The sequence below is a fragment of the Ranitomeya imitator genome, chromosome 5, assembly GCF_032444005.1.
Source record: "Ranitomeya imitator isolate aRanImi1 chromosome 5, aRanImi1.pri, whole genome shotgun sequence".
Lineage (NCBI taxonomy): Eukaryota > Metazoa > Chordata > Amphibia > Anura > Dendrobatidae > Ranitomeya > Ranitomeya imitator.
In genome coordinates, this window is record NC_091286.1 from 280,325,155 (window position 1) to 280,350,534 (window position 25,380).

At 47.8% G+C, this 25,380-nt stretch overlaps 1 protein-coding gene across 1 annotated transcript in view; it reads right to left on the reverse strand.

Moving 5' to 3' along the window:
• Positions 1–20,582, reverse strand: part of CEP85L (centrosomal protein 85 like) — a 141,976-nt gene extending 121,394 nt beyond the window's left edge. Inside the window, exon 1 of the mRNA XM_069726208.1 lies at positions 20,205–20,582. Coding sequence (XP_069582309.1) covers positions 20,205–20,259 — 55 coding nt within the window. The 5' untranslated portion in view covers positions 20,260–20,582. The remainder of the gene's footprint in view (positions 1–20,204) is intronic.
• Positions 20,583–25,380: the final 4,798 nt, after the last annotated feature.

The window sequence follows — 25,380 nt, forward strand, 5'->3', positions numbered from 1 at the left end:
TTTTACAGCCTAAAACAAGGAGAGAACATGTACTTGAAACATGGATAATTCAGGCTGTGACAACACTGATAGCAGGCTGGACACGACACAAGTGAGATCTACACCGTGGCCATGTACAGATGAGAAACTTAGATTCTGTCCATAGGACTAACGACAAACTGTAAATGGCTCCAGACCCGAGATTGAGCCGAGCGTTCATCTGATAGTTATTACGCTCGGAGATCGCAATGGCATTACATCATCTGTGGCTGCAAACATTTATATTTCATGACTTCACCCAGCAGGACGAGATTAAAAGCTGTATGTTTATTATTAAAGAGGCTAAATGAGGGCTGCAGCGTGTGGCGCAGAGTGGTGCAGAGTGGCGCACTGGGTGCCATGCGGGCTTACCCTTACTTTAAAACACATGGGCTACTTGCACATTGAACAAGTCTGTAGGAACCTGTTCACACACCACCAAGAAACCTGAAGACACAAAAAAGCACAGTGAGGTCAAAAATACTCTGCTTAGTATACATTTTTTTGCAAAAAAAGTATCAACTAAATACCCTGTTTTTTTCCATCTTTTGACAAGCACTTGCTTATTACTGTGATTTTTTTTACAACAAAGTATTTTTGACCTCAAGGCCGGCAAGGGGTCAAATATATGCAAGAACAATAGACTGCGCGGGCCTAACACTATACACCATCGGGATGACCTCATTCCTATGGGGAGCAGAGGCGGCTGACCACAACACTGGAAGGCTGCCACGTGGAAAACACTGCTGGAATTATATGGGGATTGTTGACAGTAGCCTTGATTACAGACATTTTCTGTTCCTGGTTGAGGTCCCATACAGGAGTGAGGGTGCACGACTTTCCATGAATAAAAACAGTAGTGATCGTTTAACCAGGCTATGGACAAGGTGAGCTAAGGAATATAGTTAAAGGGATTGGTCTGGGTATAATATATTGATAACCTATCCCAACCCCAACTCGTAGAGGTCAGACACCCTATGCACCCACCAATCAGCTGTTTTCTGCTCCAGCGGCTGGATGTAAGCTGTACTGAGCGAAGAGGGCAACTCAATACATTGTTTAGTGACCACTACCAGGTACTATCAGATGAATGCGAGAGGAGGTGCAGAGGCTGGAAGTGGCCATGGATCCACAGTGCTCAGTACACTGAACACACCCCACATCGGTGGGTGTGCTAGGTGTCAGACCCCACAAACTGATATTGATAACTTCCATTCATGTGAATGGCCTTTCCTCAGCATCAGCCTAGATTTCAGGAAGCCCCATTCAGATAATGGGAGAGTAGTATGCCCTACAGAATCGTAGACTGACTTGTGGGCATCAACGGTTGCCTATATACTCTATAGCCAATGATAAATGGTTGCCAACCAACAGACAATGGAAAAAAAAAAAGAAAATTGAACAAAACACTTTACAAAATTACCATTCTCTAAAAGCCTTCAAGGAACTTCCTGTATCGATATGTTACTCAATGTTAGATATAAATCCCAAAGTCATTAAAGAAGATCTCCCAGCTCTCCCTGGCTATTCAGACATGGCCCAGCTAGTCTCCGTTTGGTCACACAAAACAGCCACTGTCCATAGTCACCAGTGATACTTGCAGTTTGGCACAAAGAATCCCCTCAATGCTCCAATCATCAAACGCATTACTGGAAAAATTGTGCATCTAGAAAAACAAAAACGATAAGCTAGATTGATAGACCCCAAATTTGATATTTCCTAGAACATTCATGTATTTACGGTACTAAGAGAGACATGTGAGGGCTCTCTTTGAGCATCTTGGGTTTCGCAAGGCTAAGACTCCTAATCAGGCAGGAAGGATGTACAGAGGAGGAGGAGGAGGAGGAAGGCAGACCACCTGATCCGTGCGAGACCAGGGCGCCGGTGTAGACATGTAATCCTGTAGAGCTGGACACTAGGGATCTCATTAGAGCCTATTCTACAGTCTGGTGAGCATCTGAGACCAGTGTGTGGATACATGGCATTTCATGGAAACCGCAAAGCCGCGCACATTCATTACACCTGGAACAAGCTTCTTCAGTGTAAAGGGTTAAGGAAGCATATAGAAATCATACACCAGCGCCTGCAAATTGTGCAATTCTAGAGTAAGAGACAACTTCAACATCATCTTCTTCAATGCTTTACAACCATTGTTGCACACGTTGTCGAAAAGTTGGATTTTTGGTGCAAATAAAACCCTCGGAGCTTTAGCAGAACCGACATCGTTCATGAGATGTGACCCAGGACCACAAACGTTATACAGTACATGCACGATCCAGAGCCCATGAGGAGCTCATGATACTGTGAGGTGCCAAGGGGAGAAGTACTAGAAAACAGATATGTTTCTCCCCGTTTCATTTCATATGTATCACGGTATTGATTGTGAAGCTGTTTATTTCTCTGTAATCCGGTCCTGGTTTCTTTAGTGATCAGCCTGAAAGCTCTGGTGCTTCCCTTCCACATACGATCCAGCTTTTGCTTCAGCTGATATAATCAAGGAACTGCTGGGATCTCACCCTCTCATCTGCTGGTCTGGGAGCTGACACAGTAAGGTTGCACAAACTTCTTTCTTGTTGTATAGGTTTATTTTGCAGTTAGTATCTTGTTGTTAGTTAGTGGCCAGACGGCCTTAGACATTTTATTTCATGTTTGGCACGTGTAACATTGTACGGCAAATGTGTACAATAAATACACCTGACACATACCTGTGTGGAACTCGCTAGCCTGCTATTGTTCGTTGTGACTCCATAGCCACCTGCTTGGGCCAAAGCAGAGATCCCTGATGAGCTATATTCCCACAAATGGTTTTGAGAATGCGGGCATAGTGGCTGTTGGACTGTGACTGCAGATAAAGTGCTCTGTGTATGTCCTGGCTGAAAGCTCATGTGCTTTTGAAGAGCCAAGAGTCCAGTAATATGGAGGAACTAGTGAAATAGTTATTGCAGGCAAATATTCAACAACAGCAGACCAATACTTACTTCCAGCAAGCCCTGGACCAGCAAAACCAGATTCAGCAAGAGCAGTTGAATGCAATAAAGCAGGCTTTGATTCGGCAGCCCCGAGATGAGAGGGATCATGCACAAAGTGTTGCTGGTGCACGGAAAGCCGTACAAAAAACCCTGCTTAAAATGACTGCTGACGATGATGTAGAAGCGTATCTCACCGTATTTGAACGTATTGCAGAACGTGAGCATTTACCGGTGGACACGTGGGCTGAAGTGGTTGCGCCATTTCTGAGTGGAGATCCACAAAAGGCCTATTACGATTTAAATGGAGTGGATGCTATGGACTATACCAAATTAAAAAGCGAAATCCTGGCAAGGCTGGGAGTAAACACATATGTACGAGCACAGAGGGTACATTTATGGACTTTTGTGGAAGATCAGCCAGCCCGCTCACAAATGCATGATCTTATCCATCTAGTAAAAAAAATGGCTGCAACCAGAGATTTTGACATCTGCAGAGATGGTGGAACGTGTTGTTCTAGACAAGTACCTGCGGTCCTTGCCCCCTAAGTTACAGAGGTGGGTTGGACAAGGTGACCCATATACAGCCGACCAGTTGGTGAATATGGTCGAACGCTACAATGCTTCCGAAAGCCTACTCCAAGGGACGTTATCACCTCGCTGGGCTCCCAAGAAATCTCCAGAAAATACTGCGAGACCTACTTCATCTTCAAAAGAAGAGAACGTTGCAATAAAGGGTAGCAGACCCACAAAGAACTATGGAGGCGGTACAGTCTCACAGCAATTCAGCAGACCCTATCAGGCGTCTCCGGCGAGGAAGCAAGGACCTATACAATGTTGGCGATGTCGCGGGCTTGGCCATGTAGCAGCTAACTGCCCAATGACTACAGAGCCAATGGACTGTAACGCAATGAGACGCCTTTCGTTATATGTACAGTCAGTCTGTGTTGCAGAGGTCCTCACAGGAAATGAACGACACGTGTGTTGCCTCGAGGTCGACGGCCATAGTGTGAATGCCGTCTTGGATTCCGGCAGTCAAGTAACTCTGGTACATGCCAGTTTGGTGGACCCTAGAGCCCTAACGAACTCAACCCTGGGCATTAGTTGCATCCATGGCGATATAAAAAACTACCCCACTGCCTGGGTCACCCTTGCCACGCCAGTAGGAACCAAAAGACATCAAGCCGCAGTCCGAAAGTCTATGGGACATGATGTAATATTGGGGAGAGACTTTCCCTTATTTTGGGACTTGTGGAACCTTAAAAATGGCATGAGCACTCTAGTTGAGGAGGGTGCCGTGGGGCTAACCCCTGAGCTATTGCAGCAAGAGGGGGGGGGGGGAGTCCATCTCAGAGGTAACTCCAGAATCTGTAGACTCACCTCTGGCTGTATATGCAGGCGACGCAAGTGAGCAAGTGAACTAGAGGAGGCTATAGAAATGCCAGGTCTTGAGGTGGCCCGTGGTAAGTTCGGGACCGCTCAACACCAGGACCCTACTCTGGCAAGGGCATGGGAAAATGTAAAGGTCTCTGAGGGAAGACCATTGTACCCAGGGGCTCAAAATGAGTTCCCACACCTAGCTGTGCAACAGGGTATGCTGTATCATATAGACAAAGTGCGGGGGGTGGCGGTAGAGCAACTAGTGGTGCCCAAGTCCTTTCGCCAGGTAGTTTTGGAACTGGCACATAAACATCCCTTGGGGGGACACCTGGCCGGAGAAAAAACAAAACACCGTATTCTGCAGCGTTTCTTTTGGCCGGGTCTAGGGGGGGACGTGACCCGGTATTGTCAGTCCTGTCCTACGTGTCAATTGACCACACCTATGTCACATTTTAGAAGCCCCCTTGTGCCCTTACCAATAATAGAGGTGCCCTTCGAGAGGATAGCAATGGATATAGTGGGTCCATTAGTTAAATCTGCCAGGGGACATCAGTACATTTTGGTAGTACTAGATTATGCCACTCGTTACCCTGAAGCAGTGCCTCTGCGGAATGCCAATGCGAAAGCAATTTCAAAGGAGCTTGTTAATATGTTTTCTCGCACCGGCATTCCGAAAGAAATACTAACAGATCAGGGAACCCCCTTTATGTCTCGAATACTTAAGGAATTGTGTAAGCTACTAAAAATCTCCCACTTGCGTACTTCAGTATATCACCCTCAGACTGACGGGTTGGTGGAGCGATTGAATAAAACCCTGAAGGGAATGTTGAAAAGGGTGGTAGATAAGGACGGGAGGGATTGGGATGCTCTCCTACCATATCTCCTGTTCGCTATACGGGAAGTACCCCAATCCTCCACAGGCTTTTCGCCTTTTGAGTTAGTTTACGGGCGATGTCCTAGAGGCCTGTTAGATATTGCTAAAGAGACTTGGGAACAAGAGGTGACTCCTTATCGCAGTGTAATTGAACACGTAATGCTTATGCAAGATAGAATTGAGGCGGTCATGCCAATAGTTAAAGAATGTTTAGAACGTGCGCAACAGGCCCAAAGCACGGTATATAACCGAGCGGCTAAAACACGAGTCTTTCAACCCGGAGACAGGGTGTTAGTATTAGTACCCACTGTAGAAAATAAATTTCTTGCGAAGTGGCAGGGCCCATACGAGGTGTTGGAGAGAATAGGTGAAGTGAATTATAAGATATATCAACCAGACAAGAGGAAAACCGAACAAATCTACCACATAAACTTGCTTAAGGCCTGGCGGGATAGGGAGAGTCTAATGACAAAAGCCACCCTTAATGATGGACCTCGTAGGGCACCCCCATCTGTGGTAAATGACCCCCAGGTAGCATTGCCAGAGGTGGGTATTGCAGAGACACTATCCGAAAGTCAGAAACGAGAGACTAAGGAATTTATACAGAAAAACGCAGAGGTTTTTTCAGAGCTTCCTGGTCGTACTCACTTAATTAAACACGAAATTGTTACTGATCCACAGGTCCGTGTACGACTAAAACCATATCGAATTCCGGAGGCTCGGAGACAAGCCATTGCCCAGGAAGTCGAGAAAATGTTAGAACTTGGAGTCATTGAAGAGTCCCGGAGTGATTGGGCTAGCCCAATCGTGCTAGTGCCCAAAGCCGATGGGACTATTAGGTTTTGTAATGATTTTCGGAAATTAAATGAGGTATCAAAATTCGATGCCTACCCGATGCCGAGAGTTGATGAACTTATAGAGAGACTGGGTTCGGCCAGGTACATATCTACTATCGACTTAACAAAAGGTTATTGGCAGATTCCCCTCACGGATTCAGCCAAAGAGAAAACGGCCTTTGTAACGCCCCAGGGACTGTTCCAGTACCGTGATATGCCATTTGGGTTGCATGGTGCTGCAGCCACCTTCCAACGTCTAATAGATATTGTCCTTAAACCCCACGTCCGGTATGCGTCCGCATACTTGGACGATATCATTGTCTTTAGTGATGACTGGGACACACATTTGTCAAAAGTACAAGCCGTCTTAGACTCGATAAAAACTGCTGGGTTAACTGCCAATCCTAAGAAATGTACCTTGGGATTGGAAGAGGCTCGCTATCTGGGATATAGCATAGGGCGAGGAGTCGTAAAGCCACAGACCAATAAAGTGGACGCTATTCAGAATTGGCCACGACCGGTCAACAAAAAACAGGTCGGAGCCTTTTTAGGGATCGTTGGCTATTATAGGCGCTTCATTAAAAATTTTGCCACCATCGCGGCCCCTCTCACAGAGCTTACCAAGGGCTCAAAATCTATCACAATAAAGTGGAACGCAGAAGCAGAGAAGGCCTTTCAGTATTTGAAAACGGTCCTCTGTGACCAACCAGTGTTGGTTGCCCCTGACTTTAAACGGGAGTTTATTGTCCAAACGGACGCCTCTGGTGTCGGCCTAGGTGCAGTGTTGTCACAGGAAGTGAATGGCGAGGAACACCCAGTAAGCTATCTGAGTAGGAAGCTTACCAGGGCAGAAAAGAATTATAGCGTGGTTGAGCGCGAAGCCCTGGCTGTGAAATGGGCCCTATTCACCTTACGCTATTATTTACTAGGTCGCCAATTTAGGCTAGTAACGGACCATTCACCCCTAACATGGATGTCCCGCGCAAAAGAGGGCAATGCGAGGGTGACACGCTGGTTCTTGGCATTACAACCTTTTAACTTTTCCGTTGAGCACAGGGCAGGCGCAGCGCACGGGAATGCAGATGCGTTATCCAGAACACACTGCTTAGTGACTCATCGTGTCCGACCCTACAGGCTCGAACAAAGGAAGGGGGTATGTGAGGTGCCAAGGGGAGAAGTACTAGAAAACAGATATGTTTCTCCCCGTTTCATTTCATATGTATCACGGTATTGATTGTGAAGCTGTTTATTTCTCTGTAATCCGGTCCTGGTTTCTTTAGTGATCAGCCTGAAAGCTCTGGTGCTTCCCTTCCACATACGATCCAGCTTTTGCTTCAGCTGATATAATCAAGGAACTGCTGGGATCTCACTCTCTCATCTGCTGGTCTGGGAGCTGACACAGTAAGGTTGCACAAACTTATTTCTTGTTGTATAGGTTTATTTTGTAGTTAGTATCTTGTTGTTAGTTAGTGGCCAGATGGCCTTAGACATTTTATTTCATGTTTGGCACGTGTAACATTGTACGGCAAATGTGTACAATAAATACACCTGACACATACCTGTGTGGAACTCGCTAGCCTGCTATTGTTCGTTGTGACTCCATAGCCACCTGCTTGGGCCAAAGCAGAGATCCCTGATGAGCTATATTCCCACAATACTAAAAGGTCTTCTTTGGAAGCATGGTGGCTTGAAAAATCCAGCTTTTTGTGCGTAGTGAGAAAACAATGTGGGATTTTATAGGACAAAACTTCTAATTCCTGCCATGACAAGAAATCATGTGGGTACAAAGTGTTCTTCGTCGTGAGGACACTTCCCGACAATTGCTCTCCTCAGTGATGAAAGGCATCATTGTGAGGTGGTTGTTATGTCTGTGAGCGAGCAGCCCCTGCTTATCATCTGCCTGGCAAATTACAGGCCGGCTGCATCCAGCGGATGAAATCCATATATTACACGGATCGCGCAACCTACATTTTACATTCAGACCTTCCAAATCGCCGTCAGCGTCTGCTGTGGTCAATAAACAGGGGGAACATATCTTGTGTAGAACAGAAAACATGTTGCAGAACTCCTAACACCGCAATCCTGTCCTAGAATACTGCAATAATAACCGCAAAAATCAACATTCAACTACGAGTAGAGCCGCCCAACTCTGCAAGGATCAGTCTGGGTCAGAGATGAGCGGCTCCGGGCAGCCAGATGGGAGACCCGCGAATCTCCCGGCATCCCCAGTACGGAATAGCAAGGACGGGAGTGTCGTCATCCGTGCATCACATCATACAAATGATGTCATACCAGCCCTGACGAATCAAATGCTGTGCCATGCACACAGTAAGGTAAGAGATTCGCAGGTCTACCATCCAACTGCTGGGTGCCGCAGACCTGGACACCGGACGAAAGGCCCGGCACCAGAGAGAATCGATCCACCCATCACTAGTCAAGGTTAAAAAAACACATTTGCCTCAAGCTTTGTACAAATAACAACCCATTGTGCTTATGTGAATGAAGAATTAAAGGGAACCTGTCACCATTAAGATGCCATCTAAACTGCAGGCACCATGCTCTGGAGCAGGAGGGGCACAGAAGATTCATCTACGGCTTTGTGAGAAAACATTCAGTATAACCTCAGTTTTAATAATTTAATCCTCCGCTTTTTCTAGGATTTTCCAGCCAGTGGGCGGTCCTATCAATAACTGTCAGCTTTCTTTGTATAGGCATGCATACAGGAGTAACTGTCAATCACTGATAGCACCGCCCACCGGACCGAAAATCTTAGAAAGAGCAGAGGATTAGATGAGCAATACGCAGGTTATACTGAAGCTTTTCTCACAAATCTATATAATAATCCCCCGAGCTGCCTATGATCTAGATTATGGACTGTGTTTTATAGTGACAGGTTCCCTTTAAAATGTGCCGTTCGGTCAGGAGCTGTAATGACCGCCTCTCCCATACAGAGGAGTGCTTGCTCGGCATGGCACCCCTGTGTTCTCTATAGGAGGGCCTGATGCCAGACCCTTCAGCTGGTAGCTTATTTTTTATAGAACTTAAAGCGCAACAGTCAGAAATCGGACACAAACGATCCTTATCTACCTGGCAAAATACAGTCGATAAGGGCCAAAATTAGTCTACGGCTGGGCTCAGGCAAGCGCATGTCCTCTGATGTGAGAGAATCGGGCCAATTATTTTAAGGACACTCGGCTCATACTCTGTCAGAGTCTGGGAAGAGTACCGAGTGTCAGCGTACTGTGATCACTCGCATGAGAACATTGGAGCACAGGTGCGGAGAAGATGGAGAACTTAATTTCTCCATCTTCTCCATTGTCTGAGCCTGTGGCTGCTGGACTGCACTCAGATGACATCAGACTGCAGTGCAATGTTTCACAAGCACCCATAGACTTGCATGGGTGCACGTGATTAGATCATCGGAGCCCTAATACATATGGCGGCCTAAATACACTGTTAGCTTCTAAAAGACCACGTATCTGTAAACGGTAACTTCATGTTCCCGTCATTGATTAAAGAGAAGTGAGAGATAAGGAAGAGAGTCACAACACCGGAAGAAAGCCACAAGAATGGAGACAGCAGCTATTTGTTGGATCAAAGAATTCAGAAAATGTACCATGTATTTCTCCCACTGTCTGCCAGGATAAAGAGGAATACACATTCTAAAACAGCGCTCAACAGAATGCTAGGCTGATAGCTATTCCTCACCGTCCCCATACATACACATCCTGGGGCAGATTTAAAACTTAATAACTATCGATAACTTATTCACCACCCTTTAAATGTCCCCTGCTAGTCCTGCAGCAATCACATACCAGACTTCATTCCTGTGACCACTGCAGCCAATCACTGGCCTCAGCAGTCGCATGTCAAACACAAACGTTACCACTAAAGCCTGCCGTGGCTGCGGCAGTCACGTGAATGATAGAGAAGACATCATTATTGCAGGAGCAGCTCTCGGCTGTATCCATCAGAGCCTTCTATCACCAATCCATTCATACAGGGAAGAGAGACCCACGTTCTGGTGACTTGGTGGACAGCGGTGGGACCAGCGCCAATCTAGTGCCGCTCACCCATCCACTGCATGATAACTCATCACCAGAATCCATATCGGTGGCAAACACTGAGGGTATCACACACAGCTGATAAAAAGCAAGGCTAAGGCTACGTTCAGACTAGCGTTGCACGCCGCTGCGTCGGCGACGCAACGCACGACGCACAAAAAAACGCACGCAAAAACGCTGCGTTTTGCGACGCGTGCGTCGTTTTTTGCCGAAAATCGGACGCAAGAAAAATGCAACTTGTTGCGTTTTCTTGGTCCGACGCTAGCGGCAAAAAAGACGCAAGTGTTGCAAAACGCAACACACAAAAACGCATGCGTCCCCCATGTTAAACATAGGGGCGCATGACGCGTGCGTCGCCGCTGCGTCGCCCGACGCTAAGGCGACGCACACTAGCGGAACGCTAGTGTGAACGTAGCCTAAGCACAGAATCTGTTTCTGGCATCTTACTTCATTTTAGAAGATCCCTCTCCAACTTTTTTTTTCCCACTTATTACTAGCTCATCAGAAATCCAAGCCAGTCTCCATTAGCCGGCTATCTTCGCATGTGGATATAAATACAGACATAAAAACACGCTATGTTGAGGTTAGATTACCCGTCTGCATTCATATAAATTAAGAGCATCATATCTCGACCCAATATATCTGCTGAATCAACAAGCAGCAGACTGTCGGAACCGGAGGGGACTCTCAGCGCTTGGTCAGGTGAATCTACACTGCAACGTGAGGTTATATGTTAGGCTGGTTTCACACTTGCGTTTCAAAACGCATGCGTTTAAAAAAAAAAAAACAACCGCATGGTGAAAAAACGCATGTAAACGTGTGCAAACGCTGCGTTTTTTTGACGCATGCGTTTTTGCATGTGGTGAAAAAACGCGGCGTTTTGACGCGTTTACATGCGTTTTTTCATGCGTTTGCGTTTTTTAAACACATGCAGATAAATGTGTGACAGCTGCCAATCATCAAAATAAAGTAAAAAAACCCACTATAAACAGAAAGAGCTAGGGTTAGGGTTAGGGATCCTAACCCTAAAGGGATCCTAACCCTAACGGGATCCTAACCCTACCCCTAACCCTAACCCTAAAGGGATCCTAACCCTACCCCTAACCCTAAAGGGATCCTAACCCTAAAGGGATCCTAACCCTACCCCTACCCCTACCCTTAAAGGGATTAGGGGTAAGATCCCTTTATCAATTTTATGGTGTGGGGTGGTTCATCAGTGTGTTTTTTTGTTTGTTAAAAAAAAACGCATGCGTTTTTAACGCATGCAAACGCATGTGGTTAAAAACGCATGCGTTTACATAGACAGCAATGCATTTTTTTGCCGCAAAAAAACGCATGCGTTTTTTTTCGGCAAAAAAAACGCCACTAAAAATACTACATGTTGCATTTCTGCAACACAACGCATGCAGAAAAAAAACGCATGCGTTGCAAAAACGCGTCAAAACGCATACAAAAAAACGCATGCTTTTTTTGCGTTTTACCGCAAAAACGTAAAAAAAAAAAATGCAAATGTGAAACCACCCTTAGCGAACTTAATATTCAGACATTCAATTTCCGACTTTTAGAATAGCTTCCTATAAAAACAAAATTTCACGACACAAACTGAATACATCATTAAAAACCTGATGAATCTGGTGTACAGTCTTTTACAGCTTCCCTAAGGCTACGTTCACACTAGCGTTCTGCTAGTGTGCGTCGCCTTAGCGTCGGGCGACGCAGCGGAGACGCACGCGTCATGCGCCCCTATGTTTAACATGGGGGACGCATGCGTTTTTGTGTGTTGCGTTTTGCAACACTTGCGTCTTTTTTGCCGCTAGCGTCGGACCAAGAAAACGCAACAAGTTGCATTTTTCTTGCGTCCGATTTTCGGCAAAAAACGACGCACGCGTCGCAAAACGCAGCGTTTTTGCGTGCGTTTTGCCGCGTTTTTGTGTGCGTCGTGCGTTGCGTCGCCGACGCAGCGGCGCGCAACGCTAGTCTGAACGTAGCCTAATTCTGACATGTCATTTTAAAGACTTCTTCCTCCCTGCTGCTGTTGAGGTCTCACACTGTTCAGTACACAACCTTCCGCTGTCAGGCTGGCTGGGTGGGCATGGATGGAGTACAATTGGACTCATGAGTTGTCTCACTTTTTATAAGGTCTCATAAAATGTTAATTCTAATATCAGGATAACAAAGCCAGACAGAAATGGATGTTTAAAGTAAGAACATCAGCACCAACAGGTCAAAGAGATCTATAAAATAATGTATGCACTGAGCCCTGCTGCGCGGAGACAGGGCCCTGCTGCGCGGAGACAGGGCCCTGCTGCGCGGAGACAGGGCCCTGCTGCGCGGAGACAGGGCCCTGCTGCGCGGAGACAGGGCCCTGCTGCGCGGAGACAGGGCCCTGCTGCGCGGAGACAGGGCCCTGCTGCGCGGAGACAGGGCCCTGCTGCGCGGAGACAGGGCCCTGCTGCGCGGAGACAGGGCCCTGCTGCGCGGAGACAGGGCCCTGCTGCGCGGAGACAGGGCCCTGCTGCGCGGAGACAGGGCCCTGCTGCGCGGAGACAGGGCCCTGCTGCGCGGAGACAGGGCCCTGCTGCGCGGAGACAGGGCCCTGCTGCGCGGAGACAGGGCCCTGCTGCGCGGAGACAGGGCCCTGCTGCGCGGAGACAGGGCCCTGCTGCGCGGAGACAGGGCCCTGCTGCGCGGAGACAGGGCCCTGCTGCGCGGAGACAGGGCCCTGCTGCGCGGAGACAGGGCCCTGCTGCGCGGAGACAGGGCCCTGCTGCGCGGAGACAGGGCCCTGCTGCGCGGAGACAGGGCCCTGCTGCGCGGAGACAGGGCCCTGCTGCTGCTGAGCTCCATGAATATCTGCTAAGAGTAACAGTCATCAAATTAAAAGTGAAAAAAGGGTATAGTGCTCTGTTGGGGTTAATGTGCTCATCTTCAGGAGTGTTAACTGCCTGAACATGGCAGCAGATGTCCAGAGAAAGAGGGATCACTTACTGACTTCAGCACGCCATGTTGTAATGCCATGATCTAAGTCCTCATGTGAGAGGAGCCACTGCCAGAAGTCTGTGAGCATCTTATTCCCCTCTCACCAACATAACACACGCAGGCTTGGCCAATGGAGTGTATGGGAACCTTAGCGGGGATGTCCTGTGCCCAGATAAGATCACCAACCATGCCATGTATGAGCAAACACTGATGCACCCCAACACTATAGTTTAGTTTAGTTTTCCTTGACCGCAACACTGCAAAAACGCTAGTGCATGCCCTTATCATCTCCCGCCTCGACTACTGCAACCTCCTACTCTCTGGCCTCCCCTCTAGCACTCTGGCACCACTCCAATCCATCCTACACTCTGCTGCCCGACTAATCCACCTGTCCCCCCGCTATTCCCCAGCCTCTCCCGTGTCAAGCCCTTCACTGGCTTCCTATCGCCCAGAGACTCCAGTTCAAAACCCTCACACTGACGTACAAAGCCATCCACAACCTGTCTCCTCCATACATCTGTGACATGGTCTCCCGGTACCTACCTACACGCGACCTCCGATCCTCCCAAGACCTCCTTCTCTACTCCCCTCTCATCTCTTCTTCCCATAACCGCATCCAAGACTTCTCCCGTGCTTCCCCCATACTCTGGAACTCTCTACCCCAACACATCAGACTTGCGCCTACCATAGAAACCTTCAAAAAGAACCTGAAGACTCATCTCTTCCGACAAGCCTACAGCCTGCAGTGATCCTCAACCTACTGAACAGCCGCACAGCCAGCTCTTCCCTCTCCTAGTGTATCCTCACCCACCCCCTGCAGACTGTGAGCCCTCGCGGGCAGGGTCCTCCCTCCTTATGTACTCGTGTGCCTTGTTATCTGCTCATGTTTAATGTATTTGTCTATATTTGCCCCGTATTCACATGTAAAGCGCCATGGAATAAATGGCGCTATAAAAATGTATAATAATAATAATAATAATAATAATAATAATTTAGTTTTGCTAATTGTTAAGGAACTATTAAATATACTCTAAAAATTGCCAGCGTACTCATCAGAATAATGTAGTAGTGCTATGTATAGGATCGTATAGCAAACATACATAGGAATAAAGAAGAAAAAATTCATAAATGTAATTTTTCACAATACAATGTTGTCCCTGTGTCTCGCCTTTCACAGTGACACAGGCTGAATGGTGGAAGAGCCGGCAATGCTCTCCTCCATTAGGGTATGTGCACACGTTGCGGATTTTGCTGCGGATTTTTCTGCAGCGGATTTGGAAAATCCGCAGTGCAAAACCACTGCGGTTTTCACTGCGGATTTTCACGCGGTTTCTTCTGCGGATTTTCAACTGCACTTTCCTATTGGTGCAGGTTGAAAACCGCTGCGGAATCCGCAGAAAGAAGGGACATGCTACTTCTTTGTTTCTGCGCGGAATTTTCCGCAGCATGTGCACTGCGGCTTTTGTTTTCCATAGGTTAACATTGTACTGTACACCGCATGGAAAACTGCTGCAGATCCGCAGCGTCAAATCCGCTGCGGATCCGCAGCAAAAACCGCAACGTGTGCACATAGCCATCAATATCGCCATCCTGAGGATGCAGATCGCGGTGGAATGGAGAGGCCGGCCACATGGTGCCTTCAGCAGTGCTGGGCCACATGGTGCCTTCAGCAGTGCCGGGCCACATGGTGCCTTCAGCAGTGCCGGGCCACATGGTGCCTTCAGCAGTGCCGGGCCACATGGTGCCTTCAGCAGTGCCGGGCCACATGGTGCCTTCAGCAGTGCCGGGCCACATGGTGCCTTCAGCAGTGCCGGGCCACATGGTGCCTTCAGCAGTGCCGGGCCACATGGTGCCTTCAGCAATGCCAGGCCATACTTTGCCCAGGTCTGTACAAGAGGCCATCGTGTCTGGTAATGCAGCACAACCAAGGGGAAGCTTCCGGGTTATGGCCGCCCCAATCGCTGGCTTCCCTTAGAAATTATCATAACAAAAACCTTACAAACATTTGCCTGAGGCGACAGAATATAACAGATCAGAGTTTTCCATACTCCCCAGTTTTCTTTCTTCATGGAAAATGCTTTTTTTTACAAGGAGTTATTTGTGTTTTAACCTAATTAGGAGCGTACGGTAAAACACAAGACGGCAGTGTTCTGAACTGGGGGCGGCCGGGAGCATATAATGGCACGTCTGTTAGAGAATAAGCACGATCTGTTAAATCAGAGGAACCTGGACGGCGGCATTATTCCCTCACGGACCGTAGCCTCGCTCACACGCTATTTGTGTGGGTGATAAATGCCATGCAGGCAGTAGGCCAAGCCCAGGGTTTAGCATTGGGAACCCATAACACGACACTGCATAGTTCTGTTACTAAATTGCTGCTAAAAACAACAAAAAGGACATGAAAGAGCCAAGGAGTAAATATTCCTGTAAGGACCTTCAGGTCAGTACAACCATATCTACACACTGCAGAAAGACAGGGCACGCTGGCAGGAGAGCGCAGAATATTAGGAAGGGATGGGGAGACTCACCGGCTGTGATAGCACGTCCCGCGAACACCACAGGATGCTAACAATGGGGCCAGAGTCAGCTGCTCCGCACTACAGTGCACGCTCTGAACTAGGCACCGGACACCGTGCTGACGTCCAGGCTCATTATGTGCATCCAAAAGAGGGCACCTACAGAGGTGCATCTGGGCTTGTGTCCGAATCCCCCGCAAAACGGGAAATGGATGTATGTGCCAACAGGTCCATTGGCTGTAAGGATACAGACGGAGTCCACGTGTGCTCTGCCGAAAAGGGCTCATCACCAGTGTGAAACATGTAGATCAGGAGAGCAGACTGTCAGTCATTACATGTCTCAGCCTGGTAATGAACCCTTTCATTCATACTAAGCACTTGAAGCAGATGCTCGCCGAGATCTACGTCCAACCCACAGATCTTAACGGCTCATTAAGGCTGTGTGCACACGTTGCAGTTTTTTCGCTGTTTTTACGCATTTTTTTCCCCGATAAAAACGCTATAAAACCGCAAAAAAAACTGCATACAATAAGCATCCCATCATTTAGAATGAATTCCGCATGTTTTGTGCACATGTTGCGTTTTTTTCCGCGAAAAAAACGCATCGCGGTAAAAACCGCAGCATGTTCATTAATTTTGCGGATTTTTGGCGGATTTCCCACTTCTAAATGCATTGGGAAGTGTCCGGCAAAAACCCGTCAAAAAAGCGGCAAAATCGCATGCGGTTTTCTTGCGGATTTCTTGCAGAAAATGTCCGGTTTTCTCAGGAATTTTCTGCGAGAAATCCTGAACGTGTGCACTTAGCCTTACACTCCAAGTAAAAAGTGGAGTGGATTTCTCTGGAATAAGACATCAGGATCAGAGATAGCAAGATATCATCTTATTTAGCTTCCTACGACCTACTGACACATTCCCTTTAATACCGGATCATTCCAAAATACTACTGTAACCAGACAATACATATACGGTGCCTCATATTAGACTCATACCTACAGTATACCATCTGTGAAATCGTGATCACACCGTGGCGGTTTTAGAATGCTTTCAAGAACAAATCTATTAAGAGCCTGCAGCAATGCCCCATGTTCGGTGCGGGCAGAACGTAGTACCTTCATTGATGCTTGATTGTTTCCATACGTTGCCCACATGTGTCATAAGGCTAATGAGAAACATCCCAGTAACATGGCTGCACATTGTCCGTTCCTAGGACACAGCCCCCAACCCCTGCCCCCATCCCTGCCCTCTTCCTCTAATGGAAACCTGTAGTAATAAGATTGCACCAAGTACCAGATCTAGCACTGGTTGAGTTTCCTAATAGGTGCACTTAGATGTTATCTTAGGTTATGTTCACATGAAGCAGTTTTTGCAAACATTCAAACACCTCATATGCACCATTGTTTTTTTTCTCCTGACTGCAGCATCAATTCTTCCAAGTTTTTTGCAGTGTTTTGTCGCCAATAGAAAGTAATGAAAAAAACGCTACATTTTTGGGGAATTATTATTACTACACACGTACTGTAGACAAATCAGACATTGACAAACAAAACGCAGCCACTTCGGAGTTTTGAAAGTAGCATTTTCTACTTCCAATAGAGCAGGTTTCGGCTGCAAAAAAACAAAACAAACGCTAGGTGTGAACATAGCCCTACTCACTAGCTCAGGTCCATGCCCGATACGTTCCCTGCTGCCCCTGCCAGGGTCTGGGTCCTAGATGGAGGGTGTAGGACAGGACTTGTTGGCCAAAAGACCCGAGTTCTACCTGAAATTAACCCTTTGCTTTTTACACAGACCATATCAATGTTTTCCCAAATGACTGCAATGTGGAGCCGCATTATGGTGCTGCACCTCCCATAGTCGCAGATCTGGCAGATAGTCCTTGAGATCCTGCCCCAAATTATCACACACTTCCAAGTTCAGATTTCACTATCTCACCAACCAGTGTCAGGAAAAGTCACCATGACCGACAACAACCTCCATCAATATCATCACACGCCAATGAATGAGAGTGAACAATGAGCCGTTAGCAGGCATTAACTCCACAACTGCTGGCAGCACACAAAGCCGCCTGTGATCCTGCCAATCACTCAATTAGGGCTAAATAGGATTGTAGGGTGATGGCCACCAGCAGATCAGGCACAGGCTCCTGCATCACAGTTGTCAGCGACCGTCTGAGCAGAGGCGGCATGTAAACAAGAAGGTCACAGATGGAAGATCTGCCCTGATCCCACCATAGTTATAGGGTCTAGACATCTACATCACAGCGATGGACTGTGTCCATGTCATACAGGTGCCTGGCATGTCACCCAAGAATTGGGTCTGAAGCCTTATGGTATCTCCTCCACAGGCTCCAAGAGCTCAATAGAGCGCTGGAGACCGGTGTCAGCACAGTTTTTATTGTCTTGATGTGTAGCTCAAAATACCCACTGACAGCAAGAAGAGATGGTGGGAATGGTAAGGAACAGAAAATCGACAGGAAGGAAGCATAACCGTCATTCAAAAGGGAATCGAAAATTGAAGAAATTAATAAAATGTAATAAACAATAAATTTAAGGCAATCGAACATGACTGACACGGATTGATCCTCCCGTCCAGGGTTTTAGACACATTTCTAGGAGTTGATGAAGTTCTCTAGAAGGAACGTTAAGAGCAGGACGGTCCTACATTGGCCAACGTGACTCCCTCACTTTCTGTCCATGAGTCATGTTGAAAGCAACATTTAGCAATCAGGGGAAATATCTACTGATGGGGACGGCTACTTCCTATAGTGAGGACCCTCCTAGTGACATCAGAAGCCTCTTCTAGAAGACGAAAACTCTGGAGACCATCCGCGTCCCATCTACAGGACAGATATCTGGTAGAAAGTCTACTAGTGACAAGCCGGAGAGTAGAAATCACACCATTATGTGGGCAGCAGCGGCAGTACTGCTCTCCCCATAGGGGTGACCACACTAAGCACAATATCGCCTACAATATATATTATATATACACACATATACACATATAGCACTGCACACACAGACACATGTACATCTAGCAGTACACACAATGGACAGTGGGAAGTAGTAGTCCTCCCAATCCCGAGGACACGTGTATATATGTACAGTAGTAGTCCTCCCAGTCCCGAGGACACGTGTATATTTAGTAGTCCTCCCAGTCCCGAGGACACGTGTATATTTAGTAGTCCTCCCAGTCCCGAGGACACATGTATATATGTACAGTAGTAGTCCTCCCAGTCCCGAGGACACATGTGGATATGTAGTAGTCCTCCCAGTCCCGAGGACACATGTGGATATGTAGTAGTCCTCCCAGTCCCGAGGACACATGTGGATATGTAGTAGTCCTCCCAGTCCCGAGGACACATGTGGATATGAAGTAGTCCTCCCAATCCCGAGGACACATGTATATATGTAGTAGTCCTCCCAGTCCCGAGGACACATGTATATATGTGGTAGTCCTCCCAGTCCCGAGGACACATGTATATATGTAGTAGTCCTCCAAGTCCTGAGGACTCATGTATATATGTAGTAGTCCTCCCAGTCCTGAGGACACATCTACACACACACACACACAACGGACAGTGAGAAGTAGTAGTCCTCCCAGTCCTGAGGACACATGTACACACACACACAATGGACAGTGGGAAGTAGTAGTCCTCCCAGTCCTGAGGACACATGTACACACACACACAATGGACAGTGGGAAGTAGTAGTCCTCCCAGTCCTGAGGACACATGTACACACACACACAATGGACAGTGGGAAGTAGTAGTCCTCCCAGTCCTGAGGACACATGTACACACACAATGGGCAGTGGGAAGTAGTAGTCCTCCCAGTGCTGAGGACACATGTACACACACAATGGCCAGTGGGAAGTAGTAGTCCTCCCAGTGCTGAGGACACATGTACATACATAATGGCCAGTGGGAAGTAGTAGTCCTCCCAGTGCTGAGGACACACGTACACACACAATGGCCAGTGGGAAGTAGTAGTCCTCCCAGTGCTGAGGACACACGTACATACACAATGGGCAGTGGGAAGTAGTAGTCCTCCCAGTCCCGAGCACACATGTACATACACAATGGGCAGTGGGCAGTAGTAGTCCTCCCAGTGCTGAGGACACATGTACATACACAATGGGCAGTGGGCAGTAGTAGTCCTCCCAGTCCCGAGCACACATGTACATACACAATGGGCAGTGGGCAGTAGTAGTCCTCCCAGTCCCGAGCACACATGTACATACACAATGGGCAGTGGGCAGTAGTAGTCCTCCCAGTGCTGAGGACACACGTACATACACAATGGGCAGTGGGCAGTAGTAGTCCTCCCAGTCCCGAGCACACATGTACATACACAATGGGCAGTGGGCAGTAGTAGTCCTCCCAGTCCCGAGCACACATGGCACAGGACTCTGCCACGTCCAGGAGGGCGCCCCGCAGTGGCGGTGTGTGAGATGGACAGCACACGGGCGTTATATAACGGTCCCCTGTATAGCGGGCGCAGTGCCGGGGTGTCAGGGCTCTTGTGGGGTCCTGGGGGGGGGGGCACAGTCATTTCCTCGTCATGAGCACTTACCTGTGGTGAAACTGCTGAATCCAGAGCCGTAATCCGAGACCATCCTCCCCCACATACCTGCGGGGGGCGTCACACCAGATCAGAGGGCAGCGATTGCTAGTGATCGCACAGTCCAGATTGGAGCGGCCCGTGTAGCGCAGAGCCGGCAGATCACGACCCCCAATAGCGCGATCCCCCCAGTTGTGCTCCAGGAACGAACATGTCCTCTCACTTCAGGGCTGTGAGTGTAATCCGCGGGGGTCTCGGAGGGATCAGGGCCGGGATGCTGCGGTAGAGTCCAGTCTGGATTACGTGCACGGAGGGTGGGAGATCGGAGGAGGGGCGAGACTGGAAGCACAGGCTGCCCGACACCTCCAGAGCGCTGCAGCGCCTGCAGTCACCGCCAGGGGGAGCGCCGCGTCTCTAACTAATCTCAGTGTCACGTGGTCTGCCCTGAACTAACTCACACACGACAAAGGATTTCTCCCAGCATGGAGGGAGGTCGCCCCCTGAGGGGTCCTGTCACCTGTTTTCTGTTATTAGCCATTTCAGTAGAAGGATTTGTCTCCAGACTGGAATGAGGACGCCACACTGAATATTGTGAATTACTCTGCTCTACAGCCAAATTGGTTCAGAGACTAAAACAGTTGGACTTAAAGGGATATTTCCATCTCCAAAATCCTATCCCAATATGTAGTAGGTGCAGAGGTGTAGCTAAGGGTTCAGGGGGGAGGGCAAAGCTTCTGAGTGGGCTCCTAACCAGGTGACCCTGATTACAAGTATGGTGGCGCCCTCAAATACTGGAGGAGAACCTCAGCAGATGACCGCGCTGCTACTGAAAATAATCTCTATACAAAGACCAACATGGATATTACCGCCATATGGTCAGTGGTAGAATACCAGTCCTACAGAACGTAGCAGATTACAGCACAGTTATTGTCTGTTACAGCAGCCATACATCTCACTCTTAAAGGGAACCTGTCACCGCCAAAATCGAGGGTGAGCTAAGCCCACCAGCATCAGGGGCTTATCTACAGCATTCTGTAATGCTGTAGATAAGCCCCTGATGCATCCTGAAAGATGAGGAAAAGAGGTTAGATTATACTTACCCAGGGGCAGTCTCCGCTGCGGTCCACTCCGGCGCCTCCTATCTTCATCAGATGACGTCCTCTTCTTGTCTTCACACTGCGGCTTCAGCGCAGGCGTACTTTGTCCTGTTGGGGGCAGAGCAAAGTACTGCAGTGCGCCGGGAAAGGTCAGAGAGGCCCGGCGCCTGCACATTGTAAGAAGATGGGAGGCCCCGGACCACGACGCCCACCGAATCGGATCGCAGCGGGGAATGCCCCTGGGTGAGTATAATCTAACCTCTTTTTCTCATCTTTCAGGATACATCAGGGGCTTATTTACAGCATTACAGAATGCTGTAGATAAATAAGCCCCTGATGTCGGTGGGCTTAGCTAACCTTCGATTTTGGGGGTGACAGGCTCCCTTTAAGCCTCATTCACGTGTTCAGTATTTGGTCAGTATTTTACCTCAGTATCAGCCAAAACCAGGAGTGGGACAGTCAGAGGAAAAGTATAATAGAAACACGTCACCAGTTCTGGATTTATTACCCACTATTGGTTTTGGCCTCTTTCACACTTCCGTCTTTTGAGATCCATCACAATCCGTCGATTTTTGAGAATGCAGGATCCAGCAAAAAAAATGTTCTGCATTTTCCCATAGATTGTGACGGATGGCCATCCGTTTCATCCGTCGTGCACTGGATCCGTCATAAAATAGAGGTACGACGTGCAGAGAAAACGTTCATTGTGACGTTTTTTGTGCACGTCGGAAAATCGGTCAGCGACGCATCCTGTGCTGCCCGTCGTCGGCTACAGTGGAAGCCTATGGACGCAGGATCCATCGCTGACCGTCACACACAGGAATCCAGCGACGGATCCAGTTTTTCACATTTTTTCAAGTCCGGGAAAAAGTCTCTCTCGCTCTCGTCCCCGGACATTTAATTCCCGGAATTTGTGTACTACAGATCCGTCATTACACTGGATCCGTCGCACACGTTTTTCCCTATTTTCATGACATCCCTCAATACGTCATTTTGCTGCACCGCGACGGACACCAGAAAACGGAAGTGTGAAAGTAGCCTTACAAGTACTGAAAGGGAACCTGTCACCCTCAAAATCGATGGTGAGGTAAGCTCACCGTCATCAGGGGCTTATTTATCTACAGCATTCTGTAATGCTGTAGATAAGCCGCCGATGTTACCTGAAAGAGGAGAAAAAGAGGTTAGATTATACTCACCCAGGGGCGGTCCTGCTCCGATGGGTGTCTCAGGTCCGCTCCGGCGCCTCCCATCTTCATTCCATGACGTCCTCTTCTGGTCTTCACGCCGCAGGCGCTGGGCCTCTCTGACCTTTCCGGCGCCTGCGCACTGCAGTACTTTGCTCTGCCCTCAACAGGGCAGACAAAGTACGCCTGCGCCTGAGCCGCGGCGTGAAGACCAGAAGATGACGTTATGGAATGAAGATAGGAGGCGCCGGAGTGGACCTGAGACACCCATTTGACCGGACCGCAGCAGGACCGCCCCTGGGTGAGTATAATCTAACGTCTTTTTCTCCTCTTTCAGGTTACATCGGGGCTTATCTACAGCATTACAGAATGGGCAGCACAGTAGCGCAGTGGTTAGCACAGCAGCCTTGCAGCGCTGGAGTCCCGGGTTCAAACCCCACCAAGGACATCTGCAAAGAGTTTGTATGTTCTCTCCGTGTTTGTGTGGGTTTGCTCCCACATTCCAAAGACATACTGATAGGGAATTTAGATTGTGAGCCCCAACGGGGGCAGCGATGATAGTGTGTGCAAACTGTAAAGTGCTGCGGAATATGTTAGTGCTATATAAAGATTATTATTATTATAAGCCCCTGATGACGGTGAGCTTACCTCACCATCGATTTTGGCGGTGACAGGTTCCCTTGAAGTAAAACACTGACCAAATATTGACCGTGTGGACAAGGCCTTCACCCTGTCATCCAAACTCACAACCTCATCCTCCTTTCTCCTTCCTTTCTCCTCCTGCAGAGGGCAGAAGTGAATCTAATACCAGCCTTGAACCCTTTTATTGCTTACACTGACTTGTTGAGTCACCTTCTTTTCATTTGCATTAAGAAAGTGTTGTTTGTTTTCTGGTAATGGCTGGAGACAGGGGCGAACATACCATTGGTGAAACCTGTGCAACTCCATAATCATACTGACCTGGAGAATCATATTGCCAGGTCATTTTTACCATACAGTGAACATGATAAATTAAACAAAAATGTAGAACTGCACTTTTTTCACAATATTTTTATACATTGGACTTGTATGGATTTGGCGATACCAAACATATTTATTCATTTATTTATTTTCCCTTTATGTTTAACTGGCTAAAAGGAAGCTTATTTAACTTTTACATTGTTTTATTTTTTTTTTTTTAACTTTTTTCATTTTCTACATTATTTTTTAATCTGTATAGGGCACTTGAACCTTGCTTGTACTATATACTGCAATACCACAGTATATAGTCAAAATCATGGTCTCTGCCTGAGACTGAACTTCACAGTAGTAGTAAGATGGCAGCCATGGGGGCTTAGTCAGGTCCCCAACTGCTGTAGTAACTTATCATTCCAAACTCTAAAAGCTGTGGGTACTGGGAAGTAAACGGATTGTCCAGGGTTGTTCATTCCAGAGAACTGGCCCAAATGGGATAAAGGTACCTTCACACTGAGCGACGCTGCAGCGATACCGACAACGATGTCGATCGCTGCAGCGTCGCTGTTTGGTCGCTGGAGAGCTGTCACACAGACAGCTCTCTAGCAACCAACGGTCCCGAGGTCCCCGGTAACCAGGGTAAACATCGGGTTACTAAGCGCAGGGCCGCGCTTAGTAACCCGATGTTTACCATGGTTACCAGCGTAAACGTTAAAAAAACAAACACTACATACTTACCTTCAGCTGTCTGTCCTCCGGCGCTCTGCTTTCCTCTGCACTGTCAGCGCCGGTCAGCCGGAAAGCAGAGCGGTGACGTCACCGCTGTGCTTTCCGGCTGGCCGGCGCTGACACAGGATGCAGGAGGAGTGCAGAGAAGCAGAGCGCCGGGGACAGACAGCTCAAGGTAAGTATGTAGTGTTTGTTTAACGTTTACGCTGGTAACCATGATAAACATGGGGTTACTAAGTGCGGCCCTGCGCTTAGTAACCCGATGTTTACCCTGGTTACCAGTGAAGACATCGCTGGATCGGCGTCACACACGCCGATAAAGCGATGTCAGCGGGAGATCCAGCGACGAAATAAAGTTCTGGACTTTCCTCAGCGACCAACGATCTCCCAGCAGGGGCCTGATCGTTGGTCGCTGTCACACATAACGATTTCCTTAACGATATCGTTGCTACGTCACAAAAAGCAACGATATCGTTAACGATATCGTTATGTGTGAAGGTACCTTAAGTCTTTCATACAGGAGTGGGCGGTTCGGATTATTGAGGATGTTAGTCTAAGGTCATTAGCAGAATGGAGGGCACGGGTATGGTGATAGAAAGAAATGAGGGAGTAGATTTAGGGTGGTCCTGAACCATGCAATACTTTGAGGGTGAGAGTGATAAATTTATATTGTATTCTGTAGCAGATGGGCAACCAGTGCAATGACTGGCACAGGGTGGAGGCATCGGTGTAGCAGATGGACAGAAAAATGATCCTTGCTGCGGCATTCCGGATGGATTAGAGAGGGGAAAGTTTAGTAAGAGGGAGACCAATTTGCGGAGAGTTACTGTAGTCAAGATGAGAATGAATAAGCACTACAGTAAGAGTTTTTCAGAGTCGAAGGTAAAAATAGGAATAATTTCCTATTTTTGTAAGGGATTAATGCATTAGTAAATCTCACCTTTTCTGTCAAGAAGTGGGATTCATACTCTTCTTTAAATGGTGTAAAATGCCTAAGAAGCTTTCTTTAATTTTGCTCCTTATTGTAGTTGCAAAAGGAAAGACGCTCACCATATTGCATACCTTTTGGTCATGTCATCTAAAATGAGACATGCCAGATGTATCAGAAGATCATTAGAACTGGCATACTCAAATTAACTTATTTGATATCAGAAGATATTTTTACTTTTCATCAAAGTGCTGAAGTATTCAATATTGTCGGTCACCTTATAGAACGTAATGAGA